The sequence below is a fragment of the Dendroctonus ponderosae genome, unplaced genomic scaffold (assembly GCF_020466585.1).
Source record: "Dendroctonus ponderosae isolate FM_Combo_2020 unplaced genomic scaffold, Dpon_F_20191213v2 Dpon_F_20191213_154, whole genome shotgun sequence".
Classification (NCBI taxonomy): Eukaryota; Metazoa; Arthropoda; class Insecta; order Coleoptera; family Curculionidae; genus Dendroctonus; species Dendroctonus ponderosae.
Window position 1 is genome coordinate 27,009 of NW_026017682.1, and position 10,246 is coordinate 37,254.

General features: G+C 38.3%; 1 protein-coding gene across 1 annotated transcript; it reads right to left on the bottom strand.

The window, feature by feature from the left end:
* Window positions 1-4,103: 4,103 nt before the first annotated feature.
* On the bottom strand, window positions 4,104-9,187 carry LOC109539136 (paraplegin). The gene is made up of 14 exons (XM_019906743.2): window positions 8,937-9,187; window positions 7,706-7,874; window positions 7,516-7,640; window positions 7,196-7,333; window positions 6,914-7,141; window positions 6,663-6,852; window positions 6,484-6,610; window positions 6,211-6,427; window positions 6,027-6,160; window positions 5,063-5,199; window positions 4,797-4,999; window positions 4,552-4,741; window positions 4,375-4,496; window positions 4,104-4,320 (listed from the first exon to the last, which is right to left on the bottom strand). Exons 1-14 carry the CDS (start codon window positions 9,090-9,092, stop codon window positions 4,138-4,140), a joined length of 2,319 nt encoding a protein of 772 aa, XP_019762302.1. The 5' UTR covers window positions 9,093-9,187; the 3' UTR covers window positions 4,104-4,137.
* Window positions 9,188-10,246: the final 1,059 nt, after the last annotated feature.

Sequence of the window (10,246 nt, forward strand, 5' to 3'; positions counted from 1 at the left end):
TTGCTATTCTGTGTTGCATTAGAACACTCTAATGGGCCTGGGTAACACTGTGTTGATTTGCGCTAGTGAGTTGGTGCTCTCTGAGTTAACGAGTTATAACTCAACGGTTCATGAGTGATTCATGAGTTATTTATTAAAGCTTTACGACCCCCGAGACCGGGATTTTCACATCTAAAAAAAGTCATTAACATTTTTTTTTAGTAACGTTTTACTAGTTTGTTCACACAACTAAAAAAAGTCATCTAGATTTTCTCAACAACAGAACTGAGTCCAAAGAAAGTCAATTAATTTTTTTGTAAAATCGATCTCTTAATTTTTTCGCATAAAAGATTCAGTTTACCAGTATTTTACAGTAAAACGTTAGGAAGAACGAGGTTTTTCTGTTTAGAGACGGTGTTGTTTAGAAATATTGAACTAAAAGTGAAGAAACCCCAGTTTCCAAGAGTTTTCCAACTAGATGATTATAAACTTTCGCTTTTTCAGTTCGGGGAACTATTTTTGGAAAAATACCCAGAAATAATCATTGCAAAAAGTTTTTCAAAAATTTTTGCAAAACTTTTAAGGAGACGTGTGTTCCAATAAAATGTTATTTAAATGTTGTTGTCAAAAATGACAAAATTAAAAATTAATTTTGTAATTTTTGGATAAAATTTTAAAAATATTATTAATTAATGGCCCCTAAAATAAATCTAAGAACAAGTAAAAAACATTTTCCCAGCAACGAAACTCAGTTACTGCGCCGGTGCGTTGGGTTGGCGCACCAAGCCATTTGCGTAGCATTGCGCCAACTCCTAAAAATTCACCGAGTTACCCAGGCCTACACTCTAGATACTGTGCATTTTCACTACGTTTATCAGACTGCTTTGCGCCTAAGAGAAAAAATGTAGTTTTATATAGAACTTTTTGATCTTGAAGTAGAAGATTTTGAGTTTTGAGAATTTAAGTGTTATCGATTGATATTTCGTTAAGACTGATTCGGAAATTGAAGGAAACAATGAGAACATTTCCATGAATAGTTTGGGTCTGTGTAGGCTTCTGCTTGAGCTGCAATTTGTTCCACATTTTCCAGACACATTTTTTTGAAAGCTTGTTTATATGGAGAACCTGAGCGAATTTTTTTTTGTAGGAATGCGAAAAATTATTAGATTGTGATGATTCCACAATTTAATACATTCGACTTCCCCAATTTATTATTAGACACGTGTATGCCACTTTTTGAACGGAAATACCAATTGAAACTACACTATTTGATACAGGCTTAGGCAAAGATTTCGGCTTAGGCAAAACTCAGTGGCTGCAAATGCAAACGATTTTGAAAAGGCTTTTAAAATCGTTTACAAGGTAGATTATAGTAAACGAAGGGATTATAATAATCGAGTTTGTCTATCAGCAGCCATGGAATTATCTTTAGAACCGTTTCTATAAGACGTCTTCCTCCTCAACCTTGCCTAGTTGCAGTTTGCTAAAAATTCCAGCTTTTACCATCAAAACTAGAAGCGTTTTTATATATTTTTGTTGATAATTGGGTTGCAGTTGAAACTATCTGAATAATCATTGGGGTCTTTTCGATAAACCATCCCAAGAACTGTATTTTGCCATTCCAGCTTTATCCGAGCTTTTAAGGAGATAGAAGCTAATCTTAATGAATATAGGGTCATCCACCAACACCTTTTCGATATAATTTTTCATAGAAATTCACACATTGAAAAGTGCACAGTGTTCAAACTTGCTGATTCTAATGACGAGACGATAAAAATTATAATTTCGGATGCTGAAGACACTTTTAAGTGATGTTATGCTCTCAGCTTCACGCTTGAAAATATCTGAATATGCAAAGTTTTTCATTAAAAACATTGGCTCCAGTATTTTAAAACAAAGTCCCGCTCTTAGCCTGGCAAAAACTGTGAAATGTAGTTAAGGCAGCAAATTTTAATGGAGAAAGTAATCGATAATATGAAAACAGAGTTTGAAAAATAGACTCCAAATTTTCGATAAATTCTATATCCGGATTCCTCCAGATTGCCTTCCAGCTTTTTGCGACTTCACCTCATTCAGCAATAAAAGTGTTGTTTTACGCTACACAATGGAGGAAAAGCTTGCAAATAAAGCCTCAGTTCCTATGATAACGAGAATTATTTAAGGTCGACATTAAATGCCCATTAAAATACGTTTAAGGGTTCGACTGGGTGGAGACAAATGACATCATTTATCACATCCCAGTTACCCGACCTAGAAGAAAGTTGTGGATATTAACAAGGAAACGGAAACTTTCTTGTAAATGTTTACCACTTGGATGTCTGTAAATATTTGTTCATCAAGTGAAGTTGGTGGGACAATACCCTGAAACTTATACCAGTGCGTCTTTGGTGGTCGCCATCAGGTCTCACAAGGTGATTGCATTCCTAAGATGCCTACTGATACAGGGCCATTGCAGGTAATCTACCAGGGGCGGAGCTTCTTAAGATTACCGTCAAATGAGCCCCTTGTTCTATGGGCTTTCATATTTTATCGCATTAATTTGTGCGTAAAGTCGAGTGAAAACAAGCATAATTTAATAGGGCCGACCGAAAGAGTGTCCCGCAATTTGCGAAAATATCTGACCACTATACAGGATGTTCTTGAAAGAGCGTTTTGCAAATTGTTTTTTGCTAGTTAGTCCATTCTCATTCCAAGTAGAAGCAGTATACAGGCGGCCGGTCCTTTGCGAATTTTCGTTTAATCAGAAATTCGTAGCCTTTAAAAAGCTACAAGCAAAAATCTGAAAATGAACAAGAGTTTTAAAGCATTTTTTTGCAAAGACAAACCTAAGACATGTTGGATTCTTGAAAAAGCCCGAAAGACGTAAATAAAAGGGCTTCGAAAAAGAGTTAGTTTGAACAAAAGTTTTCCCATTTGGATGGCGAACAACAATTAGGTGCTTCGACCGGAGTGTTGTATACTCCATAAAGCATCGGATAAATGCGGAAATAAACACATACAAATTGCATCACGGACTTATTTACACTTTCTGGCGACTGAACTACAATGAATGTCTTTTCGAGTCTCAAATTGGTAAAAACCCCTCGTTCAATTAATAAAGTTTCCAAAAAACTGTGCGGTTTAAGCGCTATAAGCTTCCTCTTCAATATTATCCATTTTTACGGTTTAGATGGACTTCCAAAGGGCATTAGTGTCAATAATCAATCAAGACCTCAAAAGCGCCGTTACTCATGCTTAAGCTATTTCTTCCTTGAAGCTGGCGCTAACTTCTTAGCGCCCTGTGCAAATCAGAGGACTTCACGCTGTCGCCCGTCGATATTGTTTGCTTTTGTTCGTCCGAAAAAGGGTCCAAAAACAGGAAACACGTAATTGGCTCCCTTTCGTGAACCGATCAGATAATTTTGGACCCGCGCTGAATGAAGTCATTCTTGAAATGGCTGGCGGCACTTTGGCCTTTCGATTTCAGGTAGTGGATTTCATCGAGTGGATGCCCATTAACACAGGTAAAACAAAATCGGTCAGTCCCAGAAATTAGTTTTGTTTGTTTTACTATGTTAAAGCCATCGCGTTCTGTAGTGCCGCATACCGAAGCGAAGCGCGGAAGAAAACTAACCGGAACTATAAGGAAAATGGAAAAAGTTACGAAAAGTAAACAGTTTGGAGAATCATTTTCAATATTTTGTAACTTGGTTAATGGTATTGCAATTATGGGAAACATTCGAGCCTGGATTCTTTGTCAGGGATTCAAATCCTAGAGCAGCAGCTTGCTTTTGTCTCAACCCATTGGTGAAACTTTGGCGGAAATGTGACCCATCTGGTCGGCAGCAAAGAATTCCCAAAAGGGCGCTTTTTTGGTCTTTTGTAAGCCTTAAAAGTAGAAGATTTGGGAAGTGCAACAGACGATTGGAGCGCGGTTTGATTGAAAAATTAAACTTATTATGAGGCATATTTGAGCAAAACATGGAAGCGCTTCTGAAGTTCGTTTCTCGCAAATTAGTTGATTTTCCTATCCTGTATCTTCCTCGTTAGGCGCAAAATAGCGCTCGACTTAACTGAGCTCCGCTTCGTATTAATTCGAGTTACATTCAATGTGTGTTGGCCTTCGGATAGGAAAAAACCTTTAGTTATTTAGCAACACATATATCTACAAAAGCTACACTAGGATGCAACAGGTTTTGAAGCTTCGGCTGTTTCTTTAACCGCATCGCCCGCATCTTTTCGGATATTCTCTTCGAAATCCGCCGGATCGATTAGCTTTTTCTTGCCATATGGTGGAGGTCCCAGCAGCTTCTCCACGTCGTCATAATTCAGAGTTTCCTTGTTGATTAAATTTTGCGCGAGCTGAAACAATCCATACTTCCAAGTCGTCGATTCAAACTGACCATCGATTCTTACCATTTCCAGCTTATCTCTGTTTTTTTTCAATACTCCTTCGGTGTATCTGTAGGCTTCGCCTACAAGTTTTCGCGCTTCGTGGTCGATGATATTCGCAAATTTTTTGCTGTATGGTCTTGCGCCTAGAACAAGCAACAAATAATGCCTTTATTGGGAGCAATCCGTCCAGAAATTTACCCAATTCCTTCGTTTCTTGTTCAGGAAAACTCACTAGGCCGACCGTTTCATTCATGCCGTACTCTTTAACATTTGCGTATGCCATTTTGGTTACTTTGTCTAGATCATTTTGTGCCCCTGTGGTGATTCTATTGAATACAATCGATTCCGCAACCCTACCGCCTAAGGCCATGCACATTCGGTCGAACAGCTGCAACAACATGCATTTGCGAGATGAATTGGCACGAGTTCAATCGTTTTCTTACCTCTTCTTTGGTGTGTAATTTCTGATCTTTGGGGATATATTGAGCGAAGCCCAAAGCTAAATTCGTTCTGGGCACTATAGTGACTTTTAGAAGGGCATCGGTATGCTCGAGCATCCAGCCCACAAGTGCATGGCCCGATTCGTGATAAGCCACGATACTTTTTTCCTGTGGAGACATAGAATGGCTACGCTTTTCAGTGCCACCTAAATAATAATTAAGGCTAGATGCAACTCTACATAAAAAATAGTTAGAAATTGATCTCTTACCAACCAGTCTTTCCACGGCGTATTCCAAGTCGTTGCCGGTTACTTTATGTTGCTTCTGTCTAGCTGCGTGCAAAGCAGCTTCGTTGCAAACGTTTGCAATGTCAGCGCCACTGAATCCGGGAGTTAAAAATGCTAATCTACGGATGAAACCAAATACGCCACAAAAATTAGGTAAAAATTGATGTAATCATTATCATAAACAGGGGTTTGGAGCTGTATTCAAAAAGGTCCAGGCTATTTTTAAATAAGGGCTATCGGGAAGGTCCTGTTGGCTGATTTGATATTTCGAACTGTTTAGGAGTTATACGTTATTATAAAGTTTGGGGGCGTATGAAAATTAGACATGGTGTTTCCATCTCTTTGCAGATTAGATATTTTCCTTGACGACTGAGGATGCTTAGATAAGAACCGAAACACCGTACTAAAATGACGCTTCAGAGTCTCCAGACATTTTCGACCGTTTCCGTGATGCACTCTCCTTTAAGTGTCTATCTCCTTAAATATTATTAATTACTGATGAAATCTAACTAGTGAACAATAGTATCGAAACGCCATGAGACTTGAATCCTAGTCGGATCTGCAATTTTGGGGCCCAAAAAGTTCGCTCATTTAATGGCCTAAGGTTCCGTTCGGTAGATCTATTGCTAATGACCCATAAAAAGTGCATTTAATTTATTGCGGAATTTTTTTGATTTGCGTATCACCAACATAATTTCCATTCCGAGCGGAAATATTGATTTACCATCAGCTTGCATTTCTCAGAAATCTAATCCCTCAGAAAAAGCAATAGGGATTTCGAAAAAATGTCTTACGATAATTTCCAGCCCTTTCCAATACGAATCGTACCAACAATGAAATCTCATCCATGAGTTCATCCCAACGTTTTGTGCTCGCGATTTTTTCTCGAGCGCACGCTTTAAATGGATGTTTCGCTTAAACAGCAGGCTTTTACTAACAAACTCACCTTTTTGAGTAGGTCTCAGGCGGATTCTCCAGAGCAATCACTTTAAGGTGCTGCTCGAAAATTTCCTTGCGTTCTATTAGGTCTGGATAGTCGATTAAAATGTGACGGTCAAACCTACCAGGTCGCAATAATGCCTATAAAACCTACTTTTTTATAAATTTGCCAAACATTTAATGCCGCTTACCTTATCAAGAATATCGGCCCTGTTGGTAGACGCCAGCATGATCACATTTTCTTTGCTAGCCATTCCATCCATTTCCACTAGCAGTTGGTTGAGCGTTTGTTCACTTTCTCCGCTTGCACCCGCGCCCAAACTGCCGCTTCTTTTCCTACCCACAGCGTCAATTTCATCAATGTAGATGATACAGGGTGCTCGCTTTCGTGCCTCTTTAAATAAGTCCCTGTGGAGAAATTTTCGTTTGTGGTACAGTGAGTTCTGATAAAAAGGCGAAATTACCTCACTCTAGCGGCACCCAACCCGCCGATCATTTCAATAAATTCTGACCCGTTCATGGATAAAAATGGCACATTTGCCTCGGTGGCCACGGCTTTGGCTAGAAGCGTTTTGCCACATCCAGGCGGTCCTGAAAGTAACATTTCCTGCATTTTGTGGTGTTTTTTTGCTGATTTTCCTACCTAGCAATAAGGCGCCCTTGGGTACTTTGGCGCCCAAGGCCTTGTAATGTTCCGGCCGCTTTAGGTAATCGACAAATTCCTTGACTTCCTGCTTAGCTTCCCTCAAGCCAGCAACGTCGCTAAAATGGACACCCTTTCCTTGTCCCATTAAAGGATCGACTAACGTGAATTTCGCCCTGGTCATTTGGTTCTAACGGAAACAGGCATTTAATAGGTTTATTGTATGTTTTTGCTGTTGAAGTTTGCCTTACAAAAACGTCCATATTAAGCGGCGTCTTAATACCTTTGTTCTTAGCTAAAAACCATACTAGGAGCGCGACAAACATTAGCGATATGAGCAATTTGCCGGCTGAATCGCTACCGCGTTCATATGTAACGGGTACCCCATCCTTAATTCCCAGTCTTCTCTCCGCTTCTCTGAGCTTATTCTCGAATTTTTCTACGTCCGCAATGTTCATGTGGTATGTGCGTAGGTCAGTCTGAAAAACTCGATTTTACAGGACAGTATGGAGCTTTTTGGCCGGGATTTGTACTTTTTTCCCCTTGATAATCGCGTCTTCTTTCAAAATGATGGTCACAATATCAATATCAGGCCTGACAATGATTTGTTCTACTTCGCCTTTTGCCAGCATTTGATAGAGGAACTCATTCCAGGAAACGTATCGCACAACCTGCAATTGGATATTTGGTTCAGTCGGGTACAAAACCTTTTGCTTGGGTATTTTTACTCAATTTTAGCGGTTTTTAAGATAATTTCCTCCCGCTTTTTATTATGAATTTATAATCTTTTTAACCCAAATATAAGGTTTTGGAATTGAGGTAAACAAGCATGGATTAAATGCGATTCACTTGCCTCCGGCTGATTTGTACTTGGAAAAATCAAGGAAATCATAGCGATGACCATATAGGTGGTCAGCATCCAGATCAAGGCTTTTGCCACTAAGGCGGACAGCTTATCTTTGTCATCACCATCCTTGTCTAAAACCATCGAAAAAAGCCTGGATTGATAGCGCAATTTCCTGGATTGATCAGGAATAATCTACCTGGCTTATTTGGGTCGGGATCAACTGGGCCTTGTTTTTGTGATTGGCTCGAGGACGTGCTGATATGCCTGGCGCCCAAATATGGGCGCAATTGGGACAGTTCTTTGAGCCCAGATCGACGCAATAGAGCCCACACTGCTGAATATTCCTTGTTAATCACCTTAAGTTGCTAAAATTTATTAAACAAAAATGCAAAATTTATTCCCGGATAGTTTCTCCTTCAGTAGTTCTCTTATGGTAAAATTTGTTTTCTATTATGGTTTTATTTTCTAAACGGTCTGCGCCATAAGTTTAAGATTTGTTTGGTATGTTTATAAGAAATATTAGAAATTTCCTAGTGCAATCGCTAGTTGGCATAATATTTTCACCTTCTGAAAACATGACGAAATGTGATTTTTCCCTGTAAGTGCATCCATCTAACATTCATATTTTTGCTAAACTTCGTGTTCAACCAACGAAATATAAATATTAGAAGGATGACTTTCAGGTCACGCTCAATCGTCTAGGGAATACAAGTTTAATCTCTTAAAATCGTTAATTCAAAAGTTATGTGGATAAACTGATGAATTGTTTTTAGTTTTCTTTCCCTCAAATGTTTGTGCCGATTTACTTTTCTGTCTTAGTTTTATCATATATGGAAAATTAATGTTCTTCATTTAAGCAGCTGAATTTGTTTATCGTCTGGCTGCAAAAAACACGATTAATGCACAAATGACTTCAATTTAGATGTTAAAGAATGATCACACTTAAAAAATACTATTTTGCGCAACTTTCGATGTCTGCAATTTGGACGGTATGCATTCTAATGATGCGAGCTGAGCCTGAGCCGCGGCAAAGTTCCTTTGATGCTCGTGAAAACACCGACAGACGATCCATATTCTATCGGTGTTTTGACGAAATTCCTAAGGAATTTGCTAGGGATCAGGATCGGCTCGGACTCGACTAGCAGTAAATAAATATGAGCATTTAAATGAAGTTCTATGATAATTCTGAGAGTCCTAAGGTCTGAGTTTTACAACTGAACTGTCCCCTTGAATTTTTGCCGTTTTTTAGTTATCTAGTACAAACTTTTAACCATCTAAAGACCATCTACATTTGCTACCAAATAGGGCACTGAATTTGCCTCCAATTTCAGAGTCAGTAGCTGTGTTTGAATGAAACGTTTCGCCCATAAGTAGATAGTGAATCTTACATAATAAATTTACTTAAGCTACGTTTGCTTCTGATGTACCTTGTGAAAAACTGCATCGGACAAACCGCAGTTTTGAATGCGGTTAACCAATGTACTGGGTGTCCGCAAAACACTAGAGGTAGTTTTGCATCTAAGTGCCAGCCGACCCCATTGGAACCCTAAAGGTAAGCGTGTTTTTCCCACTGTTTTAAACATTTGTGGGCCTATTTTTCATCTTGGTATTATTATGATTTATGCCAACAATCTGGGGTTATGTCGTCGAGTTTGACAGCATCTGATCTGATGCGGACAGAAAATAAAGGCACCGGCTTCCGAAAGGTAGAAAATTGCGCATATGTTTGGCAACGCCGGGATTGGTTGGAAATATTTAAGCGCGTTATTTTGATTCTGAATCACTATCTATAATAGTGGATATTTATCTGACGATATTCGGATCCAATTTCGGACGACTTAGTTAAACTTTAAGGTAATTTTATTTGGATTTAAAAGTTTTCTAGTTTTTTCGGGATTTGCTGTCGAAGTTTTCATTATATGTATAATCTCTTTACTAACAGCATTTTTGAGCGGTGTTTCTTGTGGAAATGCGGTTTTTTTTATTGCTTTTCACTCATGAAATTTCACTACTGTTGCATAACATAGCAAATGACTCTCTTAATTTGCACTCCTAACAGCTACCACCATACCCATGCTGGACGTGCAAAAATCAAGAGATACTTTATAATTTGTTACCAAATTCCTGCTTTGAGGGAGGGTTGTGAAGAAAACAAACTACCAAAACTAAGGAAAATTTACCAAAATTGCCCAAAAACCAAATCAAATGTGCCAAAGAAAAAATCAATTAAAGACAAGATATAGATTTCAAAAAAGCGCATTGACTTAGAATGATAAACGTGAGATAAATCTGTATTTCCACAACAAACACCACTAAAAAAGTTGTTAAGGAAGGCGAGAATATTGTCTCTAAACTTCGAAAGTGAGAGCCTCATAAACCAGAAAATAATCTTCGATTTTCCAAGTGTAAGAATTTTACTACAATTTTCATGTTTTTGGATATGAAACGCGCAACTTTGATATAAAGCCGAATCCTGAACTGTTTCCATTGTCGACCACGAAAGAATGAAAAATTATATGATAAGTGTTTGTGTAAAAAGCAGGTGCATAGATACTTTGTCCTTTTTTAATTTAAAATTATCACACTTAAAAAAAAATGAAAAAAAGAATCTTGTCGAAAAGCTCAATTTAGATCTGTAACGGGTAACTCCTAAAAAACCAAAAAAAATAAGAACAATGCCAATTGAAAGGGGCACGGGAGATAATTAAAAGGATCTTTTTTAATGGACCAGGACATG